Genomic DNA, 25681 nt, shown 5'->3' on the forward strand with positions numbered 1-25681 from the left:
TAGAACCAGATGGATGTAGATATTGCGCTTCCTGGGCAGTAACATTCTCAAGTTTCTTGTCCAGGCTCATCGGCATTACATAAAAAGACACATACTGAGAAAAAATACTTCATATCAAGGACAGAATTACAAGGTAGCCCAAAATGTAAGTTGTGTTCCAAAATCTAAACCCGTTTCCAAATACCTCACTTCTGAAAGGAACAATCAGTCTAATGCTTGACAATAGCCACCTGAAACCAACTTCATGCAGAGCGCCACAGTCTATTCCTCTTGCTACTGTTCATAAAACAGTTGAAACATTACTCAGGTTGAAATCCAGTCCGCCATACCACTCTAGCCGGAGATCAGGTAAATACATAGGGGCAGATTTACAAGCCCTTTGCGCCTCATTTACGCCACCGTTGCGTCACTTTTGTGACGCAGCGGCGGCGCAAATCCTGCTCCATGGTGCAGAGGTACTTACAACGTGACGCATCTGGGAGATGCGTCACGTTGTAATGCTCTGCGCCACATGTAGGCGTTCCTGTGCAGGGGGGGTGTCCGGCGCAGGAACGCCTCCTAAAAGTGGCTGAGTGAAATCTACAAGATTTCACTCAGTCACTTTTAGGCCCATGCTGCGTCAAAACCCTGCGCCTGCCTGAAGCAGGCGTATGGATTGACACAGTATTAACTAGATAGGGCCCCCAGAGCATAGCTGGAGCTGCGCCGCGCTTGCGACGCAACTCCAGCAATGCGTTACTTTTACGCCACAGATGCGTGATGCATCTGTGCTGTTTTTGCACCATGGTGCGCTGCATTGTAAATGCGGCGCATCCATGATGGCGGAGCTGTGGCGCACAATACATGGCGCATCCCTGCTGATTTGCAGGGATGCGCCAGTTATTGTAAATATGCCCCTATTACTCTGATTAACACATAGTCATGGTGTGCTCTTCAGAGATTCCATAATTACCCACCCACAGCAAACAACGAGCCTTCCTCGCACTTTAAAAGCGCTACATATTGCAAACCCTTAGGATACTCCATCTGTACACAGCGCCTGCACAGGATTAGCCCTCTAAAGCAAGGTGGGAGTTTCCATCAGATATGTAGACGACACAACTCAATAAAACCGTTTATTATTGTTATTGGAACACATTTATTCATTATGTTAGCAGAAAAAACGAATTTAGGGATTCAGTGCCTATTACATGCTCACTTTAACCATTACCAGTTAATTGTGTTTTAGAGAGAAGGACAAACGTTCTAAATGAATGAATTAATATATCTTAGAACTGTGCAATATGGCGCAAGAACATTTAAACCAAGAATATGAAGACGAAATTAATAAAAGGCGAATGTACATGGTAAAACGTGTATATTTACACAGCAATTTTGTATGCATATATAGATTTTGGTGCCCCCGTAATCCTCTTCAGAAAAGAAGCCAGCCTTCTGAGTTGTTCAAACAATTGTTTTGTTTTTGGAATGTCTGAATACATTATACTTAGGATTTTAAACTACATCTTTAAAACAATTTAAATGGACCATTATACTTGTAGGAGGCTTGTCAGAAGCTTGTGCAGCGTAGGTCACAAACTTCATGGAGGGCCCTTCTGTGGCATTTAGTTCAAACTGCAACAATGTTCAGGGAAACATTTGGCTAAAGCTCCAACTTATGGCGTTTCCTGGTGTTAGCTGCCCATGCCCGCCTCATCGTAAATTGATCAGAAAAGGAGGCAGGCCTGTTATATGAAATATTCATATATTTTCTTTGGGCGCGCAGGTCCGGAAAAGCCCAGAAATGTGCAGGCCAAGGGGCAAACAGCTTTAACTGGCCTACCGCTCTCCCCCCTCATTTTCGCATCCCTATTTAGTAGGCCGGGAGCAATCATTTACCAACACATGAAGCACGCTATTCGTAATACATGAGATGAAGTTCCTTAATTATAAAAATCTATCGGGTAGTTGAATTTATTTACTGTCAAATTGTAAAAACAGGAATCAAACAGAACTCGAGAACAGTGCTCTCGAATATCAGTAATGAGTGATAGCTGGATTAAAGCCACGAGAACTTTGACCAGTGATTCTCATTGAAACACAATTATAAAGTCCTAGCAGAGCAAATAGAGACAAAATACACCAAAGACCTCATTAAGAAAATGCTGTTACTCTGGCAGAGCAGCAAAACTGTATTTTAAATAATGACATACCATTTTACCTCTCTGGTTGTGACTGAGTGAATTGCTACATCATTTTTCAGTAATACCATCAAGCGTTAGCGGCAACTAAAAGATGGTGTTGCAAAAATATACCATTTACCAACAGTAATCACGTTAACTGGAAGTTATTGCCCAGCTTTTCTGAAAAACCTTTAATTACGGTAGTAACTTTGCTGCTGGCAATTACCCCTGTATTTAACAGCAAGTTATAAATCAAAGTTTGGTTGTAGGGATAAAAAAAGCCTTCAGGGCATGACAATAGTTAGGAACATCAGCTGGATATCACCGGGCGTCTGCATAAAACAATCTGTGTGCTCACTACATGCTCAAGCAGAGACCGTGGATCTGTGACGCAGACAACTCAAAGCTGTGCCAGAGACCCCGGCGCTTGGCTCATATGTACAAACGACGTGGCACAGTGTTCTAAAGTTTTCATTTGTTAACTACAGAGATAGATGTGCCAAAGTCACGACCAGGACAAAAATGTAAGCTGTAAAGTGCAAAACAACAGCCGAGGCAGCATTGTTCCCATTGTTGTTGCCGCCTCCTCCAGCAGCAGTTGTAACGCTTGCATTGTTCCCGCCTCCTCCAGCCGTTGTAACTTTTGGGAGACATAAACTGCAGTTCACCCCGCAGAAAGAGCAAGATGATATGGATTTCATGACACTTGAAGAGTACAGTCTCGCTACTTGGGTTCCTGCAAGAGAAAAGTGTGTTAAAACACATAAGCACCCACAGCAAAGTGCAGAAAACGAGCAATTAACATCAGGGCAAACAGATGCTCATTCTAAGCATGCAACCGCATGTTTAAAACATGCTCCTCAGCATTAAGGTAGAAATGTTATTTAGGTTATTATGATACATATAGTGGACCAACATTGCAGCCTTTAACAACGTAAAAGGAGTTAGGAATAAGTAGTGCACGTGAACTGGACAAAACAATATCCTGAAAGGTACAACGAGGAATATTTCACAAGTCAGAAGCTCAGACAGAGAATGCACTACCAAGCATCTTAAAGATGGAGGATGTCGTCAGAGGAGGGCACACTTGTTTGAGTAGATTGGATACACGTCATTAGGACCATTGCTGGTAAGTGAACTCTACAATCTCTGCATAGTATTGGATGTTAAGATGACAGATAGCGCAGTCAGACAGTTAGTGAGACATGCTACAAAATAAGCAATCCAGAAAAGAAGAGTGTTTATCTAAAATGCATTATAATAATTTAAACTAAGGTCATCATGGCTGAGACTGACAAATAAGGGTTAACCATATTAACACATAGAACACTAGGAGAAAGCCAGCTCAAGTAAGAAACCTGCACTGCTTTTATGAGTACCACAAATAGACTCGTTCCCATAGATTTAGCCATAATTGGTCAGCACAAATGTCAAGACAATTTTGTATGATCATTGCCTAGACCTTGACTAACTTATGCTTTATCACTAAGGGGCACATCCATATATAGCTAGACTGAAATCATGATTTCAATATAGATGCTGAGCCCACTGCATTGTACAAGCCGAGACTGATCTGGGTATCATCGGAATAAATATAGAATGAGTAACCCAATTTCTGGACAAGGAAGACAAAGGAATGTCTTCCTTGGAGCAGTGAGCCACAAAGGATTCCTGTGTAACTTTACACAAAATGGGGTCAGTCTTTCACATGAAAGTGGACCATGGATTGGGTTGGGAGTGTCAATCACACAAAAGCTAGCTCATGAAAATTATTTTAGCACCACTACATCACAATCTTCTTACCTCAGAAACTCTCATAACGCTGAACTTCCAATGATGTATGGTGCTGAGCAGTGGCAGCTCGCCGAGGGAGTGCTGTGGGGCGATGAGGCGGGGCGGGGGAGGGGGGGGGTAGTGGACTCCGACATATGGTAAATTGTTTTATTTATTTATTTACTTAGTTTACTCCATTCCTCCGTCTGTCAGAGTCCACTACCCGCACACCCGGCCGCTCCTCCCCCCTATTGCCCGCATCACTCCGTTGGTGAGCCGCCACTGGTACTGAGTGCATCTGCAATAATGTGCATGTGTTTAAGGGGCTACAGCTGGACCTTGAGGGACTAAACGTGTCAATTTGTTATTCATTGAGCGGGAGGAATAAAAGAATGCAGTCTGTAATCTTCTGGATAAGAAGTTGCTTTACCAGAAGAGGGCATTATCTTGTACACTTCATTATCAAGCCTTAATGGCGGTAGCAGAGTGGTTGCGCAGCAGCCGCTCGAAGAAGCCGTTCCACAGGCTCACCAAAAGCAAGCCAGTCTGTGCCCATCCGCTACCAGATCGCCACCAGTGCCAGCCATCCTCTCCATTTCCATACCAACAGTGAGGGGAGAATTACGTATCTTAAAGAGGACTTAATGGCATGGCAAGGGCACAAATGTTGCCGTCTCTCTTTTAATTTGGCCAAAAACCACAATATTTTCAGATGCGTTGCATGTCAATTGCTTCAGCCAGGTAAAAAATCGAAATTTGATACTGAGAGAGAAGTCAGGGAGTGTTTGCCCAAGTTGGATAGACAGGTTACACATAAGAGGAGCACTGAGTTAAAGGCCTGCCTAATCAATGTAGGATCCTTACTTAAACATACTTTGGATATTTGGGGCCTTTTGAATGATAATGTTTGGGATATGGTGTTTTTAACTGATACCTAGCTAAGTAATAATTCAGGACCGGACTTGGCTCTATCCATACGGTGATGTATCACTCAAAATTCCATTGAACTTTAAACACATTAGAGGAACTGGGTCAGGCTGAGGGGCTAATTTTTCTGTTAAAGAGTCCGACAATTTCTCACTTTCTGGAGCACTGATCTACTACCCATTCACCTATTCTACCAATTTTGGAGAACTGCTCACTAGGGGCTGTAGCTTCATTTTACTTTCAATACTCAAACTTTAAAGCTCCTGGTGACTATAATCTTCATGTTGATGACCCCAATTGAAAAGAGACAGAGAAAATAGTGGCTGCATTGGCAGGGCACAACTTCCTGCAAAACCCTAATTTTCTCTAACATACCCTCGCTAGTGATGGCAAACCCTCTTCCAATTATCATGGTTCAATCATTTTAGTCCATTTCTCCCTGTCAACTTCCAAACTGAAAGGTACAAGCAAATTTAGCCCCAGTTAGCAGATGGTATGGACAAGGCTGTCTGCTCCTTTAAATTAGCCCTTGACCAAGGGTTAGACAAACTGACTCCATTAAAGCGTAGTATAGCAAAAAGCAGCTCCCTCTCAGCTGCTTGCTTTATGTCTGCTCTGCAAGCAAATACAAGTAAATGCAAACAGCTGAAAGGCTTTTGAAGATAGTCTTACTTGCAGGAAGATAACCTATCCTATAAAGTAACTCTCAAGGACTTTCGCAAAAACACTAAAAAGGCAGACGCCGATGTCTTTTCTAAAGAAATAGCAGCCGCTAACAATGCCACCAGAGCAATTTATCAGATATTTTGGTCTTTTTTAAACCCTGAAGTTGACCAACAAATTATTCCAGCTTCCCAATTGTTGGAGCCCCTCTGATTTGACGGCTCTGCATTTTTATGGGTTGTGTATGTCCGCTGATAGCGCTTAGATACCTCGGGGTGATAATGCGCTATATAAGTGTATAATAACATAACATAACATTCCACGGTTGTCCTGGGCAAAAAGACCATGCGCACTGGGTCTAAATTAGAGCAATTTGAAAAGATCTCCCTGCAGATTCTGAATCGAATTTTAAAAAAGTTAGATCAGTTTCCCCCTTGTATCCCTATTCTCCTAAGATTTTGGTTCGGGCTCCTTGATCTATTAATGTACTGGTTAACACATTATTTAACCTGTCATTTGAGAGGGGAGATGTGCCTTCAGCTTGGAAAAATGCTTTAGTGTTGCCCCTATTAAAAAAATAAAATGCAGACCCATGCTGCCTGTGCAATTACATACTGATTTCTTTACTCTCAGCAGTCGTGAAAATGCTGGAAAAATTAAATATTAGATTACTAGGTTTATTGGAAATAAGGGAGTCCTTCACCCCTCTCAGTCAGGCTTTCGTTCAGGCTTCAGTACAGAAATAGCTCTTTTAGAGGTCACGGAATTCATCAGAACCATTCTCGACCGGGGGAAAAACAGCAGAGGTTATTCTGATAGATCTCTCGGCTGCATTTGAATAGATTTTAAACAGTTTAAAATGAAAATTAACTGACAAGGTTAGTGATCCAATGAGCCACACAGGCATGTAAATCCACATAAGTGCATAAAACCAGGTGACAATATAACAACTTGTACTATGCACTTCATCTTATAATAGCTCTTTTCGTGCAACCATGTGAATTATTTTTGAGGTTATATTTGCACGTTTGCTTTAATGTATTATCATGAGAAGTGTCAATTACTGTCTGCACTTTTTCTCTTGAATGATGCTACGTTTTCTGTCTCCTCATTATCAACCCACTTGCTCTTCAGATGCACATTCTTCCCCTAGTCAGTCATCATTCAACACATCTTGCAACCCCTCACTGCTCACCTCATGATATTTTTGCATTAAGCCATTTAATTGTGTCCATTTTACTCCAGGGGTATTTTATATTATGAAGCACTTTGTATACATCTGGTGATTTTAAAAAACATTGTAAGAATGTAAGACTGTCCATTGATCAACGAAGGAGCCTACCATTATGTATGTAACCAAATAAGTCCATTTGATTACATGTGGTGGACATATTTTCTAGATCCACTATAGGAATCAGATTTTAGATAAAACTTAGGGGCATATTCATGAGAAAGTGTCGGTGAGAGGCGTTAGCCTCCTTGGCTTAACGCCTCTCACCACCACTTCGGAAACGCCAAGCTGCAAGAATGTGGTGCAGCCTGGCGTTTCCCCCTGCAACGGCGCTAAGTCTCATGACTTAACGCCAACGCAGGCACCCTTGCACCAGAGTCTTTTCGTTGCCGCGTGGACCCTACACTGCTGGCACTATAGTTTTAATGGCAAATTATACTTTCAATTATACTTTGAAACTTTGTTTTTAAAATATTACCGAATCGCGAACTGTGGGCACTTTAAGTATTGAAACGCCTCTCCCTGACGCTCGTCCAGCTCTCCCACCGATAGGCCTTGACCAATCGGCCGGTAGGAGGAGGGGCTTGGAGGCGGGGCCGGGCCTTAAATGTATTCCCATAAGCGGAAGCTAGTTCTCTTCCCACCTTTAACTCAAACGTCGACGCCATGGAAACTATGATTACCGACTGGTTAAGGTCGGCTAGTGACAGACATGCCCCTCTGACTAAATTCTCTTGTACTAGATATCATGATGCCCATAAATGGTTTACCTTCGAATTAAAAACACAAAAGTTAAAATTGCGACAATTAGAAAGGAAATGGAGACACTGCTATAATATTGAAGACAGACATCAGTTTTTGTTGGCCCGCACAGAGTATAAAAAGGCTATACTGACTGCCACAGCGGCCCATTTTTCCTCGAGAATACTCAATGCGAACAATAAAACCAAGTACATTTTTTAAATTGTCAGTGAGATTAGCAGTTATGAGAGAATATTACCTAACGAGGCCCCCACTCAAGTGATGTGTAATGTTTTAAATAATTACTTCTTGGAAAAAATTGTTATTATAAAGTCCAGCATTCCCCCCGACTAATACAGAATGCCAGGATGACATTTTCAGCAATCCTGTCATCATGACCAATTTTTCAGCTCTATGTCCTAAAACTCAGTCTGATCTCTTAACCCGAGTTAAGCCGGGTACCCCCAATGACTGTTGCCCACCCTCCACCCTTAAAGACATATTCACACAGCACTACCTCATAGCCTCCTCCCTTTCTTGAATGAATCTGTCACTACAGGTGTGGTACCCATGGCCTTTAAGGCTGCCACAATAGTCCCCCTTCTGAAAAAGCCTGGGGCGGATCCTTCAACTCCTTCAAACTATCGCCCCATATCCCTACTCCCATGTCTGTCCAAGATTCTGGAGGCTCATGTGGCCAGATGCCTATCAAATTTTATAGAACAAACTGAATACCTGGAGCCAAATCAAGCAGGCTTTCGGCCAGCCCACTCAACGGAGGTAGTAGTCCTTGCTGTCCTGGACACTTTAAGAGCTAACTCAGATAGGGGAACACCGCAGGCCCTGGTGCTTCTGGACTTGTCGGCGGCGTTCGACATGGTCGACCATAACATTCTGTTGAACCGTGTCAAGCAAGCAGGTATCCAAGTCCCTGCCTACAATTGGCTTAAGTCATTTCTTACCGGCAGAACGCAAGCAGTACGACTGGGTACTTTCACCGCCCCCACAGTGACCACCTCTTGTGGTGTTCCGCAGGGCTCGTCCCTTTCGCCATTACTGTTTAATCTTTACTTGAGACCTCTGCTCCACTCATTAAAAAACCAGAAGGTAACCATCTTTAATTATGCAGATGATCTCCAGCTGATTTTCCCCCTAGACTCCCCTAATGCTGCCGTGGAATTTCAAACGACCATGCTCCACATCCAGCATTGGATGGACAGGAACCATCTGAAACTCAACCCAGGCAAGACGGAATTGGTGTTGCCTGGGAAGAGTAAGGACTACTGGGGTCCGACACACTTCTGGCCTAGTGAATTGGGTTCCCCCCCTACTGCGTCCTCGTCAGTAAAAAGCTTAGGGGTAGTAATCAACGCTGACCTCTCACTCAGAGGGCAGGTGGGCACAGTGATCTCCACCAGTCTTGTAACAAAAAGGTCATATCAGTGCACATCCACAGTAGTTTCTTTTATCCATGTGCAATTGATGCACTCAGATACAAGTTCTTAGTCCACAAAGAATCACGTAGTGTAGATACAAAACAAACTTTATTTCTTTTTTAAAACCAGGTTCTTCACAGCCGACGCGCGTTTCGCCCCATATGGGCTTTTTCAAGGCTAAGAATATAACGTGATCACCGAACCTTGCTTTCCAAAATTCTTCTCTCTTTTGTTCCTTTACACGTGCGTAGTGCAGTAAGTGTCCCAATCTAATTTAATTGTCAAAAATGTATAGTCGTTCTTTTAGATAACAGTCACGGAGCCATGATAAGTTCCAGCATTCCGCCGTGTGTGTGTGTTCCAAAATCGATGTAAGACGTGTAACCGGATTCCATTTAGCCCTTCCACCAGTCTTTACCAACTCCACAAAATCAGGAAGATCGCTCACCTGCTGACCCACTCAGCCCTAATCCAAGTGGTGATAGCGTTGGTCCTCTCTCGCCTGGATTTTTCAAATTCCCTTTATAGTGGTCTGCCTCAGTACCTACTATAACGGTTGCAAATAGTACAGAATCAGGCGGCTAGACTAATATACAAACAGCCAAAATGGCACTCTGCCGGGTGCCTGTTGATTAAGCTCCACTGGCTTCCTGTGGAGCAACGTGCTGCATTTAAGACTGGGTGCCTAGCTTTTAAAGCACTACAGGGCAACAGCCCAAGATTCATTATGTCCATGATTAATAAACATGTTCCTCGGCGTAATTTACGTTCTTCTCATCTGCATCTTCTATCTGTCCCAATTATAAAACTCAAACGTGTCAGAGGTTGCAAATTCTCCTATTTGGCACCCACTTTCTGGAATTCCCTCCCGTTAACAATGAGAAGCTGTGATAACTTACTTGGCTTCAGAAAGGCACTTAAAACCTGGCTGTTCGGGCTAGCCTATTAATCGGGTCTTATGTAACAACTCAAAGCATGATTAGCGCCATGAAACCTCTGGTGACTGTGCGCTCTATAAGTGTCTGATAACATTAACATAACATTAACAAGGGTGTCTGTGAGCAGGGAGGTTTGTTTATGTACAGGAAGTTGTCCCTTCCTGCACATAAACAAACCTAAAATGCTGGTTTGTAACTTACATGTGTGCTGCTTCATACAGCATTTTTAAAAGGTTTGTTTATGTACAGAAAGGGACACCTTCCTGTATATAAACCAATCATGGCATTTTGCTATTTCCATATGTGCTGCACAAGGCAGTACACATGGAAAAAGCATACACGAGGAGAAATTAAGCATTTCTCCTCGTTTCGCCACCTTAAGACCAGGATTTTTCTGATCTTAAGTTCGGCGCTGCCACCTATTATCGCCGCTCTTCCTGATAGGTGGCAGCGTCTAATTCAATGGGTGTTGCGGTGGTACGCCCGCCGCAACACCCAATGCACACGCCCTTTCACGCTAAGTTTAGCGTGAAAGGGGCCCTATTCTCAAGGCAGCGTTAAGCTTTAAGCCACGTTAAGTGGGGTAACGCTGCCTTGAGAATAAGGCACTGGCCCTATCGCCACGGAATAGTAAAAAAAAGTGATGTTCCCATGGCGATAGGGGCTTGAGAATATGCCCCTTACTTTTAAATTCATATGAGGATGTTGATTTACGGAAAAAAGGACAGGTGGATTGTATTGTTAATCTAAAGACAATTTTGCAGAAGGCTTTACGAAACGTACACAATTTGAATTTGTGTTTCTGCTTGAAAACCTCACATTACTCCAGACAGCAGCCAGTCTGTCCTGGGAGAATCTTAAACTGGAGATCTAACCCCAAGTATGTGTAAACATGGCGAAAATAAGTGCAGTGAGGCTTAGTGCTGTGCCTCACGATGCAGCTATTGATGTGAGGAGATGTTGTGGATAAAGGTTGTTAGAAGATGTGACTGTGCTCTTTTCCATGTTCTGCTACTCCAGGGAAGATACTGGACTGGAATGAACATTTTATGAAACCGGATGAAATGCACCACTGATAAACAATTTTGGACAGTCAAAAACACTTGGAGAAGTGTGACGCTATGGAAACTCGAGCGTTCTTTCTGTTTCTTTCATGTCCCTCAGAACCCCCTGGTGAAAACATCCCAGCTATTCATAGTCCTCCAGATATAACATCGTTTATGTTCAGACATTGCAAACAATATTTAGCGTTCATTGTATAGCAGTATACATAGGGAGGGTTCCAACACTATGGGGAATTGACGTGCCAGGATAAGCGAAGAAACACATGCTGGGTTTATGTAAACATTTATGAATTCCTCGAAAACTTACTTGGTTTATAATAATCCACGATTGTAATCATGGCCTCTTGGGAACTTGATACTTTGGCATCCCGAAGCATTGGAACTCCTACGCAAACTGGTGTCCCACTGATCTGTAACAACAAGAGACCATCAATATTAACAGTAACATTGTTTTTTTTAATGGTTTTAAATCTTTTTGCTTGTTTAAAAAAACTAAGGCAGGCAGTGGTAAATCCTTGACATGATTCAGAGTGTGTGTATAATAGCTGACATTCATACTGGATGTCTGTGGGAAACAGCGTTTACAAACCTGCCATTACATCGCAGTACTATTACAACGCAGTCGTTACAACGGCCACGTTGTTCGTACACGATGCACTTTCATTGCAAGTCATTACAACAACTTGCTGTAGGGGGCTCTGAGGTATTGGAAATTAATTCCAACACCTTCCCTACTCTTGCGCAAACTGGAGTATAGTGGGGATATCCGTGCCATTCGTCCACCACACACCCCCCACCACAAATACACTTTACACAAACTTGGTGTTCACTGCGTAGCTTTTATTACTTGTCAATAACACCATCTTTATTTGTTATTAAACCTCCACTTTTGACCAATTTTATTAACCATCGAAATACCATTACTGAACATAAGGAGGCACAGAATCCATCTGCGCCACAGGTTACCATGTATTTACAATTTAGTCAGCTCTAGATCCCCTCGAGGCGTGTTGTACCAGCAGGACACAACCCAACCTTTTACCACTTCGTCCATATGAGATACCATGTTGCTTCATCCAAGCACCGGCTACTAGGGTAGGGCAGGAGAGTCCAGGACCACCAGCAGAAGGGCCCCCTCTCCCGCCAGCCCAGAGCTCCAATGACTGCCTCCCTGTTGCAAGGTCAGGCAGTTTCCGCATAAAGAAGTCCCCGGGCCTTTTCCTCTTGTCCGGGACCCCGCCAAATCTACTTAAAAACTTAGGGATGGGTGGGTGGGCAACTGTTCCCGCTGCGCCTTTCCGGCTACTCCACGAGGCGCTAGGACAAAGAGGCTACTTCCTTGACTCCGGCTATTTTTATCACCTAAGGGGAGGGACCGCCAATGCACCTCCTTCTTTACTCGCATTTCAGGCGTCCCTCCCCTTGCCCACTTTCAGGGAAACAAAACCGTTCCCTCGGCACTAAAATCCCACTAAAGGCACCCCTCCCCTAGACGCGGGGGGTGCCTCTCAGGAATAGTAAATAATACTGTTCCTAATTCCAGCGCGCCCCCTACTGCAAGTCGTTGTAATGACTTGCGATGTAAATGCATTGCATACTAACAACGCAGTCATTGTAACAACCGCATTGTAAAAGCACACAATCTAATACATCGCGTAGTAATGTGCTATAGTCTTTCTGTAGCTTCACTTGCTTATATTCATGTCTGTTGGCTTGTTCCACCCCCTGAAAATGGTCCTACCGCGATCCTCAAATCTTACTGTGCTTCTTTGAGCACACCCCGTTCCTGTGCAAATTCTTTTTCTGACCTGACACAGTAGTTCCCTCCTATGAGCCAATGATTAATAGTAATAGCTATGTCTCTCCTCCAGTGTCATGCAATGCCACATTTTGCCACAAGCAGACCTAGTCCCACCAGAGTGTGCTTGAATGCAAGGCGTCTCCAGTCGTCCATCATCCCTAGCAATGTCATCTTAGGACGCCTCAACATGAGTTGCCCTATCACTTTCTCCAGGATGTGACAGATCCATGTCCAGTATTGTACAAGCTCAGGGCAATCCCATACCATCTGCATGAATAGGCCCACCTACGTGCTGCATCAAAGACATTTAGGACTTGGATGAAACAGTAACATTGTTACCTATACAAAAATCAGATGCCTTTACAAAAGCGCATAAACAAAATCCGAAATCCCAAGGTAATGACATTTGATAAAAGACAAAAAACAAGTGTTATAAGAAGGCTGTTAAATAGAGAAAAGTGAGGCAATGGTCAAAAACGATTGGTACTAACCTAGAGCTTTACTATACTATATTTAGTCCATTCCATTTGTGTACTTTACTTCGGTCCGTAGGCCATAAAAGTGCATTTACAATAAACAAACAGTACATAAAATAGATTAAAAAGCTAAAACCCTTCTAAAAACGCAGTAAAATTTGTATGGGACAGATCACAGGTAAACAATTAAATCCATTAATTAATTTCTAAAAATGACTTGGCGTCCACCACATAGAAATTTAAAAACATGATACAGCAAATACAATTGGCATTTGGGTGTTATATATCAGGAGTCTATATGCTTCTTCACAACGCCTTGAACCTAGATTCCTACACAACTGTACCATCTTTGTCTAGCTTTTCTATATACATGCCAGAAAACAAATATGTTGAGTTCAGTCTACTCTTCACTACTGCATGCTGGACACAGTAAGGTGGGACTACCAGACCATTTGCTGGAAAATGCACGCAGAGGAAGAGACCCATGCCTGGATTGCATATATAATTTCTTGGCTAATGCTGGTTGTATTTCATCCAAATAGGCCTCTAGGTTATAGTTATCCTTTATTTTAGGAAGTTAACTGTTAGAGAGCCAGTGGCTGAGCTCTCAGATAATTGGGTGAGTTTACCCCCCCTCCCCTTATAACTCCTGACTAGTTGATTACGAGATATTGCAAGGCAGGCTACCTCTGAGTTGCTCCATAGGCTCTCTCTACCTATACTATGAAGACCTTCCATGATGTATGCAAACCATGCCAATTTTCCTATGCCCCGAAGTTCCAGAAACTCCTTTAGCTCTGTCCTGTATTCAGCCAGTTCAGGAGTCGCCCATAGTCACTGCCAAAATGTTAAGGGTCTGCAGCCAGTTTCCACCACAATCGTCCTCACCACTAGGTCCAAGCACAATGGAGAGAGTGGGGAGTTCAATGGGAGGTCAAATAGCTGCCTGATAAAGTGTTTCTCTGACTTAATGATGGTTTTTAGATGAAAGTTCCCCCAGGGATCAGCCCCATACATAACAGCACCTCTTAATTGGGTTTTGTATATCTCCATAACTGGTCCTACGGGCTTGTGGAATGAGTTCCTGTATAGCTTGGCCAGTCCACCTGCTGTCTGCGCTAACTTATGACTTGATTTATCTATTTGTGACCTCCAGTCCAATTTTTTCTGTTAAAGTAAGAACTAAATAATCAAAAAATGGTACCCTCTACAGATGGATGCCATTCATGTGCAGATTGGGATGGGTTGAACTAGCTGGGTTGAAGACCATATATTTCGTCTTCTGTATATTGATCTTCACTCCCCTATTTCTGTAAAATGCTCCAAAGCCATCAAGGATCCTCTGAATATGCACACCGGTGATTTGGGGAGCAAGAGAGTTTCGTCAGCCAACATCATTGCCAGCACTTTTCTGTGGCTAGCTTCGGAGCGTCTATGTCTTTCATCCCATTCAGTACATCAACTAGTGCATTGATGTATAAACAGAACAAAGTAGGGACGAGCACACAACCTTGCCTGACTCCTCTATTGACTGCAATTGGTGCTGTGAGTCCCTCAAGCTTTCCATACCTAATTTGGGCATAGTTGTCTTCATGTAACCTCTTTATTAGCATGTTCAGAAGATAATGGGAAACTACAAGATCTCTCAATACCACCCAGAGTACACCCCTTAGTACCAAATCAAAAGCAGTTTTTAGATCCACAAAGACCAAATAAAGACTACCATCCTCCAAGTTCACCATTTTCCAGTAGAGGAGTTGGAGCCTAAATATTTGGTCAATAGTGGATATTTTTTTTCTGCAGCCTGCTTGGAGTGGGCTCATGATTTTGTATTCTTCCATCCAAATCTGAAGACGATCCAACATTACCCGAGCAAAATATTTCTGGGTTACATCAATTAGACTGATGGGTCTATAGTTAATAGGCAATAGTAGGGACCCTTTTTTATACACTGGAAAAGTCTCGGCTCCATCCCATTGTGCGGGGATTGTCATCCCTTGCAATATGGCATTGAATAGCACCCATAAATATGACCCTCAGATTTCTGGCTGAGCACGAAAAAGGTCCACTGGTACCTTATCCAATCCTGGAGCTTTGCAAGGAGCTGTTTTACCTATGGCCCTGATTACTTCAGTCAAGGTCAGCATGGGAGACTTTAAATTAAAGTTTTGTGGTGGCTTCGATGATGGTGCCACGGTGGTGGCCTCGGCTTCCTGCAGAGAATGTAGGGCCTGGAATTGTTCTTTCCAACTGTAAGCCGCTATATTAGGCTCTGTGGCCTGCTTCCCAACTCTACAGCCTGTACAAATTATATTCCAAAAAGCTTTCAGTCATTGGCTGATAGAACCTGTTTCAGAGAGACCCATTGGTCCATTTCTTTTAAAAAAAATTTAATTCTGTTTTTGGTTTTTATGGCCTCTATCAGAGCCCTCTTGGCCTCCCGACAGCTGCTATCAAACCAATACTACTTCATCTCTGCCCCCCCATTAAAACCTACTGGGCAAAATATATATCCACCAGATTAGCTGACAGTACCTCGTGTATCTTAGCAACTTGAAATGATGGTACCATCAACGATTGAAAACTTTTCTATTTGCAATGGGGTTAGTATAATGATTTCATATAAGGAAGCCAGTCTTTCAGGTGATTTCTCAATCGCCGCCCATCTTATTTTCCTCCTTTCGTTGGTAAGTAGTAGTCTACCATCTGCTGGCATATTGAGGTCAATATTTTTCCCTGGGACGAGCAGCTCAAAATCAACAGTCAGAGCATTGTGATCGCTGTCATGCCGAGGCAAGACAGCAAAGTGAACAACCCTACCTCACATCCTGATTTCTACCAGGATGTAGTCTAGAATGGAGGAGTGACCAACCCTATTAAAAGTTTGCTTCCTTGGAGAGTCAGCTTTAGCACGGTCATTACAAGCTCTTAGAGAGTAGTTTAAGGTTAACAACCTAATCTGAAGAGCCAGCTGTGTCCATGCCTTAATTGGAAGGATGTTCAGCTCAAGGATTGCCCATAGCAAATCTTCTTCAGAGGGTTGTGTTCCATTGAAGTCATTTAAGGGTTCAAACTGGCAGTTGAATTCACCCCCCTATGACCACCTGGGAATTTGTGGTAAGGGTAGGAATAAAACGGGCTAGTTGGTCTAGGGTCAGAGTCTCTTGGCTGGGCCTCACGGGTCTAGAGTAGAAGTGAAGTTAACCAGTGCTAATTTGATATTTGATGTAAAAGTAGGTACAATGCCCTGGATGTCATCAAAAGAGGACTCCAGCTGTTGCGCCGTACAAACCAGATATGAACCTCTCCAAATGCATATCTCCCCAGATGGCCTGCCTTTTTCCCTTGAAGTGTCAGCTATTCCATAGTCATCGTGAAACAGGGTCAGAGCTTATTTAAGAAATTCCAGCACCAATCATCACTACTGTATCTGCCTATATTGTTAGATCATACCCTCGGTGCATTGGGTTTGGGATGTGACCCACATACACCCCACTTTCGCGGATAGCATCTACCGTTACTAAATTCTAAAATGACCCAGCACCCGAGAAAATCGTATTCTTATGTATATGACTAGTATAGTGCAAGTAATGTTTAACAATAGAAACAAATTTCACGAAAAGAAAAGACTTCCCAAGCAAAATTATTAATCAGTCAGAGGTCTTGATTGTAGTTAAATCAAATCCTTTATTATTACGCAGTTATCCTCCTTATTCTTATTTATTTTTATAAAACACCACACAATTGCTTGCCGCCAATGCGTTTCATCCCTCATGGGACTTCTTCAGGGCTAAAGGCAATTGAAATCAACCAGCGGTTTACCGGCCTTATTCAGAAATATATGCAGACGCCTAAATATATGCTCTTTTTCCGATTTAGTATCCTGTAACCAGAGGATCTCATTTCCTTTCAATATTTCTCCACATTTCTTCTCTAGGTTACCCTTATTGTTATTGAGCAAGGTAGCCTTAAGGTGTTTCAGAATGTTTACAAGCCACAGACCTGGTTTCCAATTCTGACGCTATTTTATTTTTTAAACAAACTTCTCATGGGATACTAACTCTCCTAAAAACTGTGACAAACAGAATATCACCTGAAAATGTGTTTAAAACTGATTTTGTTTTTCTTGGACGAGAATTTTAGATGAGAATTGTTTCAATGCGGCTAAAGTAGGGCTCCGAGCACAGGGAACGCCCTGTCTGCCTGGAGTATTTGGGAGTAGGGAGGTAGACCATGTCATGAGTGTGTGTGACACGGTAGGGAAGTATCTGTTTAGTGTGTTGGCAATGTAAAATTGTGTTTGTCCATTAAGGGATGTGTGCAAAATTTACAGACCCTTGAACAAAACATATTGCTGTATTGAGAATCAATGATAGATGTTCAGGATGGGCTTAGCGTGCACAAAACTAGGTGCACCTACCACCATCCACACAGAGTCTTTTGGATAAACTTCAAGTGTGGTACCAAGGACTGCTTTATGCCCACGTAAAGACTGTTTCTATAGTCCAATCTAGCAACATTCCGAGCTGAAACACAGGCCAGTGTTTCCTCAATATAAAACAGTGGGTAGTATAGATCATGGACTTCCTGTGTGAAAAACACACAAGTATGACTGAGGATCAATAATTGTCCATCAGTAGAATGGTGTCAGTTTAACTGCTAAACAACTGATCTGCTTGGCAGGAGGTAGAAAGGGATTACACTCTATTGACTGGGGTGGAGTGCAAGGAATTACAGAAGCCTCCAATTATCAAATTCTCTGCTTTGTTTGTTTGTAGTTTGAGCCAGTAGAGCCAATCCAGTTCAGCACTGAAGTAAGGCTACCTTGTGTTGGAAAGTGAGTTATGAGTAGTGGTAAATATGCATCTACCACTGTCAATAAGGCCACTAACACTGTCTAGTGCTCAGAATAGGTCTCAGTAAATTATTTCCATGCTCAACCCTTGGTAGCTTGGCTGCGAGCAGGCAGACTTAACTTAAGAGACAGGTATGTAAAGCATTTAAAAACACCAATTCAATAAAAATGTAAGACAACACACAATAAAAAAACCCACACCAATTTATAAAAATAGGAAATATTTGTATCTTTAAAATTACACCAAAGCTACAAAAATCCAATGTAGGGAACCTGAGATATGAATTTTAAAATATTTAGCACTCTGTAACACTTAGAAACCTATAGCGCCACATTGGGACATCTGGTCGTGCTTGGCCCGGACAAAGTAATAGTTTCAGGCTGACCGTGAGGGAACCCTGCTTAGATATCTCTCGTGGTTGGCCTCGGTTGAGATTTTACCTTCAGACTTAGAAACTTTTCTGGATCTTTTTCTGCAGGGCTCCCTTGATGCTCTTAACCAGTCTGGGATCAGTGAGTGTTTGCCGGCTTGCTTTCCAGTCAAACGCTGGAAGTCGGACCACCAGAGCTTTTCAGTGGGATGAACCAGCAGGGCAGGCCGGCTCAAGGTTGAAGGTCAGCGGCTTAGCACTCGCGGTGGAGTCGGTCCCCCTCAGGAGCTTTTCTCCACAGATGCTCCAAACTTCTGCAACTTCTTCCTAAAGTTCCTCTGGGGGTTCCAAAGTGTCCAAAACACAATCCAAGGTTCTGGAATCTCCAAGAAGGACCTTGAAAGTTTGGGACTTTAGTTCCCACAATCCAGTGAATAAAAGCTGTATCATCAGCATAGAAAGCCATGTTGAGACCAAAGGAACTAATAATAGCACATGATGGTCTCATATAGATATTAAAAAGGAAAAGGGGACAAGGTTGAGCCTTGAGGGACACTACAGGAACATGAAATAGGAAAGGTGAACCTAGGACATTTTCCTTTATACCCAATAAGTGCATCTGATTGATCGGAATCTCATGTGCACAGTATCGAATTCTGCTGAAAGAACAAGTAAAATAAGGGCACTCGACTGACCATTAATTGCTAATAGTCTAAAATTGTTCAACATGACAAGCAATACTGCAGTGCGGGCAGAATCCTGTTTGAGCATCATCTAGTATTTCATTAAATTCTAAGTATCACCTAGTAATTTAGATGAAAACACTCTGAAAATAATGAACATAAACAGGGGAGGTAAGAGCTCTCTAATTATTAGGATATCAGACCTCTAGAAACTGATATAACACTCAATCCCATTTTGTTATGAAAATGTTGGACAGGCTACTGTATGAAGAACTATGGAATATGTAATGGGTCCTTAGCCACCTTCCTTTTCTTTTCTCTGTATCTACACAACCACCTTCCATGAGCACTATTCTATCACTAAAATCTTTCTGGAGCTAAGAATTTAATTGTAATTTAAATGTATATCATAGTGTGAGAATACATTTTCAGAACTTCTAGAGCAAGATTTTTGTGTGTGTCTGGATTCTTTTGACCTCAATTCTCTGCGATTAATCTGAGTGGGGTTGTTCAAAGTAACTTAGAAGGAGGTATCAAGTTTGGCACTCCACCTTTTAAATAATTTACATTTCTCCTCTGATAGGACCATTGTATCAGAGGTTACCTAGGTCCTTTAAATTATAATTTTGGGTCACCCAATTGTTTTATAATGGAACTTTCTAAAAGTGGCATTTTCAGACTTTCAATGTAAAATCCAACTTCACTATAAATTGGGATATTAAATTGTTAGACCAGAGTAACCAAGCTTCCAATGTCAATCTTTTCCTAACTGGAAATTACACTTAAAAAAATGTAACAAGGTATTGCCCATGTAAATCTATAGGAGAGATAGGCCTTGCAGTAGTGATAAACGAATTGAAGAGTATTTCACTACCAGGCATGCAAAACTGAAAATAACTTGTCCTATGTTTTAAATACACTGCATCCGCTCTTATGGCTGTCAAGCCCCTACCTTGGGGTGACTTACATGTAATAAAAATGAAAGTTTAGGCCGGTCATGTAGGTTAACTTGCCAGGGTGAAATGGCAGTTTAAAACTGCACCCATGGGATATGCAGTGGTAGACCTGCAACATGTTTAAAGAGCTACTGAAGTGGGAGGCACAATCAGTGCTGCAGACCCACTAGTAGCACTTAATTTACAGACCTGGGGCACATTAAATGTGCAAATTAGGTGTTAGCCAATTTTACCATGTTTGATGGAGAGTATTTTAGCTCTTCTAAGCAGTGGTAAAGTGTACAGAGCTGTAAAAGCCAACAAAACAGGTTCAGAAAACAGGAGGGGAAGGCATACAGTTTGGGGGTGGCCCTGTAGAGATGATCAAGCCCAACAATCAGATTTCACATTCAAGAACATATTTGTTTAATTATGCATATTATGGTCCCTATTGTGGTTATCTCTTTAATGGTGGTATCATGTATAACCGTTGTCATCTTTGTCGTGTAGTGTTTCTGTGCAGGTTCTGTACTAGACAGCAGTTTAGAAAACAGCAGCAGTTGGTGCACTGGGAGCTTTAATGATATGAGAATCAAGTTGAAATATTACTCTAAGAGTTAAGCAAGTGGTCTCACAAAGGAAACTAGCAGTGAAGTCAATGGAGGTTAACCAAAAGCCTTTGTTTGGTTAGAAAAAAAAGAGGCGACAGAAATGGTGACTGATAGTTGGATGAGAATGTTAGATAGAAGTTGATGTTATTTTTGATTTCTGATACTTTATCAAAGTACATTGGAAGAGAATGTCATGGCCAATGTAGCTGAGGTTCTGGAGGTTGCACATGGTTTGGAACTGTTACATTTGTTTTGTAAGGGTGTTTAATTTATTGGTTGCAAGGACATTTTGTCAGCAGTGAATATACAATATACTATTGCAGTCCTGTGATGATAGAAGGCAAAATTATCCCCTTAATATTTCAATATGAAAAATTAAATAATGCACTGGGTCTGAGACAGCACAGGCATGCAGCATACATGGCTTGAGCTTAGTGATTTCGACTTTTTCCTGGTATCCAGTTGAATCAGGTTCCAAGGAGGTTACCTAAGAGTCCCCCTTAACATCAAGTTGTACATCTTGCCGTTCTGTGGCAACTGATCCAATCATGCCAATGATAGATTCAATGATAGATATAAAAACTGGTAACTTATTTTTCATACGGTTTACTCTATGGTCTAAACTTTACAAATATGCCATTCCGGTTTAGAAGTCAAGCACTGACGATTCAATATTTTGCTTTACAGGCTTTTAAGTAGCTGCACTTTAATGGTACTCAAGGATCTCTTGAAGGTAGTTTGAATGCACTGCTTAATCAAAGGGGACAATCTTGAGGTTCTTACTCAAAATTTCAGGCAAGTGGAATATTTAACAACCAATGAAAGGGAGTTTCAAATGCACAAATTCACAGGAACTGTATAGTGAAAGAACGGATATTTATGATGCTGACATTTTGATGGTATTATAAGCAGGGTCAGATTTATGTTATGCAGGGTCTGGATAGGTGTGTGGAAGATACTGTAGGAGTAAAAAACTCAGGCACCAGGTGGTGAAGCTGCCAAAACGTTCCGCTACAGAAAGCAAATGTAGTGGATCTCTATTCTGATTCAAAATACTTGTTTTCAAATGGTGGTCATCCTTGCCCTCACAGACCATGGACCATTCTTTCTATAATAATAGGTATATATTTCTTATGAGATGTGCAAAGTATATGTCTTATGAGATGTATTTGAAAACGTTAAAAGTATATTAAAGGAGCGATATTGGTAATATGTACCAAATCATAGGCCTGTCGCGCCCATTGCTGGAATCCTCATGAGACCACTTCTTGCATAGGTATTACTCCATTTGCTCTTCGATTTAGTATGATTTGATTTAATTTGGTTTAATTTGATTTTCTGCTCCTTCCCCCTTGTTCCTTCTACTGCTCATTACCCATTTACCAATCTTGTACAAGTGATTTGTCTACCGATATTCCATATTTCGCCACGTATTAGCCATATCATTTTTCTTTTGTTCTTTTTGTGGAAAACCCCAATAAACTTTTTTGAGATAAAAAAGAATCGGAAAGCAATATAAGCTAATTCCATTAAACTCGAGAACAATAAGCAAGGACATATAGGTGTTTAGAAAAAATACAACATACTTAGAAACTATAACTATGTTGTCATCAGTCTGAGAGAAATAAATTCAGTTCAGGTCTGTTCTCAAAAAACAAATTGATTTAGAAAACAAATACCGACGAACTGACGAATTGGAAACATTTTATGGGCATAAATTGTTCAATTGCAGCTCCCAAACACAAAAAACTGGCTAATAAAAGTAAAACTTACCGAATCAAAGTAAAGATTCACTTTGCCGTTATCCGGTTCAACCTTTTTGAGCAGATTATTCTCTATGGAGATTGAGTTATCTAGTGAGAAACCACTTAAGTAGTGTACTTCCATTAGAGCCATCCCACTCTCGTTACCATACATTGAAGGGATATACCTGCACACAAACATATGAACATTTTATACATCCACACAGTAAAGAGTCAATTGTGTGATAATGCAGATTAAGTCTTGCAATTAAAATGTTGTCAACAAGGAGAAACATTTAAACAAAATACATTGTGTCATGATTTATCTTGACATATTTAGCCGATCGGTCCCTTTTAACCTTGTGAGATACTTTAGTGGCTTGTTTGACCTCTGAGCACAGGCAGAGAATATGTCCTCTCAGTAAAGTGGAGTTTCTTTGGAAATAGGTACACAGAGCAATCTCTTGATTATGTTCATAAGGCACAGTCCTGAGAGAGATCATGCAGGATTGTTTTACACCCACGGTCAGACTCATACAGGTGGTTAAAAACAATGTGTGAATTAACATTTCAACCTCAGCACATTCAAAATGAGGATGCCACTTTGATTCAGTTGGACCCTGTTCAGGTGGACCCTGTTTATTGTCTGCTGCACCCACTGTTACTGATGGCTAATTCCCTTTATGTGTATGTTTCAAGTTCTCTGGAAATCTACTTGGCAGAGTGTTGTGATATTTTACAGTTTTCATCATTCAGAACCATTTACAGTTTGTGGTGAAAAATCAAAAGGGGGTCAGGCCTGTCTGTAGGGCTATCCTACAAGATTCCCCACAGTATGTAGTTAATGGATATATTTCTTCATTAAGCACTTAATGAAAAGTATTTTTTTCAAATTAGGAAGGCCGAAATTCAGAAAACTTTGGGTTAGCCATTTTTTAGCCCTATTTCTTACAGAAAGGTCCAAAGAGAATTTCCCGACAGATAGAGGTTGTAGAAAAAGGAGGGACAACAAGTCATAAGATTAAAATGTTTTCTAATTAATCATTTCTATGATGTGATTGTCTGAAGCTCAAGTAATTAATCCTAATGGTGCCTCAATTTCCAGTGACGGACACACACAGTATATATGTATGGACTCATGATTTGTTTGTATGGAGTCACATAAACAGAAGTTGCCGGCTTTACCCATCTAGTGTCTTGCTTATGTGTAAAATGTTTTTGGAGTGCCCTTGTGAACTTATACAAGTAATATCAATGGTTGGTAGTACATTAAGGCCATTGAAGGCTTCTTCATTTCACTACCACAAATGGCCAGCACAAGGGTCCGAGAATGTAACGAATGTCCTAAAAGCCCTTATTAGTATTCACAAAGAGGGTACCTTAATAGATATAATGTAGTTTAGCATGCAACCTTGACAAACCGTGGACAAGATTTGAGACTGGTTACGCTGTACTACCTGGCACAAGTACCTGTCTGCCAGTGACTACTTTCATGCTTTTCCTTCCTAAGTTAATTCACTCAGTGATCAGTTTGCCAAACTGAAAGCATATAATCTCTTATCTACATTTCTTTGTAAAATGTATGCAGTCTTTGGCTTGTGATTTGTATAATCAATTATATTACTAACACTAGTATGTTCTTCACAGTGGCATACTACTTGAGATTCACCTAATGATACTCAAATTATGTGGTTAGGCTTTTAATCCTTATGTAACTTTACATACCTTTACATTCTAGAAGAAATATTTCCCAAAAAAATGTAAGTACAAAACATATTAAAGGGTTACTTCTCAGAATTATGAATATAATTGATAATATTTATGTAAGTAAACTAATGCATTATATTTCACATTTTGGAGGAGGCTGCATCTTCCTTATCAAATTTTGGGTTCCGGGCTCACTAGGCCACTGGATTCAAGCTAGCCTGGCTGATGAGGGGTTATGTCCCGAAACTAGTCCCAGGATGCTTGCTTCCTGTCCAGGGAGGACCTAGCTTGGCAGTTCAGGCTGGACTGTTTCCATGAGGCAAAGGGTCAAGACTGATTTGCATATTGCTGGGCCCAAAATGGGGTGGCATGGTGAGCTAAAGAACTATGGATTTAACTCAGATCTCTTGACAGGGAGTGAATATTTGATTTGCTCAGCATCCCATCCATTATCTGTGTGTCTTTCAGATTCTGATGCCTGGCATGTATGGTTGCAAGCTTGACTAAGGAAAATATGGAAAAGTTAATCTATTTCTTGAATGTGATTGCCTTCATTGCCACCACTTTATTGCTTTCTACCAAAAAACTTTGGAAAAGGAAAATATGATACGTTAAAAAGTTTGGGGTTTCAGGTCGCGGTTGCAGCAATCCAACAAACTGGGGCACCGGCGGCACTACTCTTGGCAGACATGGACAGGGCGTTTGACTCCCTGAGCTGGGTCTACCTCTACGCTCTGCTCCATAGACTCAACCTGGACCCACGCTTTCTTTCCTACGTGAAACTCCTACATACGGGTCTGACGACGTCGGTGCGGTTCGCGGGCGCCGCCTCCTCCACCTTCTCTATTCAGAGGGGAACGCGGCTGGGATATCCCCTGTCTCCATAGCTCTTCGCCCTGGTCATGGAGCCCTTGGCGGCCTGGGGGCGCATAGATGTCCAGGTACGGGGATTTGAATGGTCCACGGGCCTTTCCAATAGAATTGCACAGCATGCAGACAACGTTCTCTTCTTTCTGATGATGATTGACGGGACGGGGCGCCACTACTTTTGTGTATCATGTAGATTTTCGGGGAAACATCGGGTGTGTACATGAACCCCCACAAAGCTACACTGTGGGCACTGGGAGATCGGACAAGAGTGGGCTCGTGGGCAACTACGGTCCAGTCGGCTATAGGTGGTTTGAAATATCTAGGTGTGGTGCTCTCGGACGTACCGGTAGTTGCCTGGGAACTTAACCTGACATCTGTGTGGGAGCGGGTTCGTGCAGACCTTAAGTCACGGTCCCGCATGCCTCTGACACTGTATGGCAGATAGGCAATCTTCAAAATGGTAGCACTCCCCTGACTTCTCTATCAGCTGCAGAATCACCCGTACCCGATCCAAACTAGATGGTTCAGGCTGGTGAATTCTGTGCTGGGGTACTTTCTGTGGGAAGGGGGAAAGGTGGGCGCGGCTATACGTACATGCTTTCTATCCACTTATTGTGGAGGTCTGGCATACCCGGATCTCCTCTCGTATTATCAGGCCTCGCATCCGCTGGTCCTCATAGAATGGTGGTATGGCA

General features: G+C 42.0%; 1 protein-coding gene across 1 annotated transcript in view; it reads right to left on the reverse strand.

Moving 5' to 3' along the window:
• Positions 1-1102: 1102 nt before the first annotated feature.
• The window catches only part of LOC144762795 (CD109 antigen-like), a 628126-nt gene continuing 603547 nt past the window's right edge, over positions 1103-25681 (reverse strand). Inside the window, exons 31-33 of the mRNA XM_078648065.1 lie at positions 22441-22597; positions 11243-11345; positions 1103-2898 (exon numbers count right to left, since the gene is read on the reverse strand). Coding sequence (XP_078504191.1) covers positions 2645-2898; positions 11243-11345; positions 22441-22597 — 514 coding nt within the window. The 3' untranslated portion in view covers positions 1103-2644. The remainder of the gene's footprint in view (positions 2899-11242; positions 11346-22440; positions 22598-25681) is intronic.

The sequence above is a fragment of the Lissotriton helveticus genome, chromosome 6, assembly GCF_964261635.1.
Source record: "Lissotriton helveticus chromosome 6, aLisHel1.1, whole genome shotgun sequence".
NCBI lineage: Eukaryota > Metazoa > Chordata > Amphibia > Caudata > Salamandridae > Lissotriton > Lissotriton helveticus.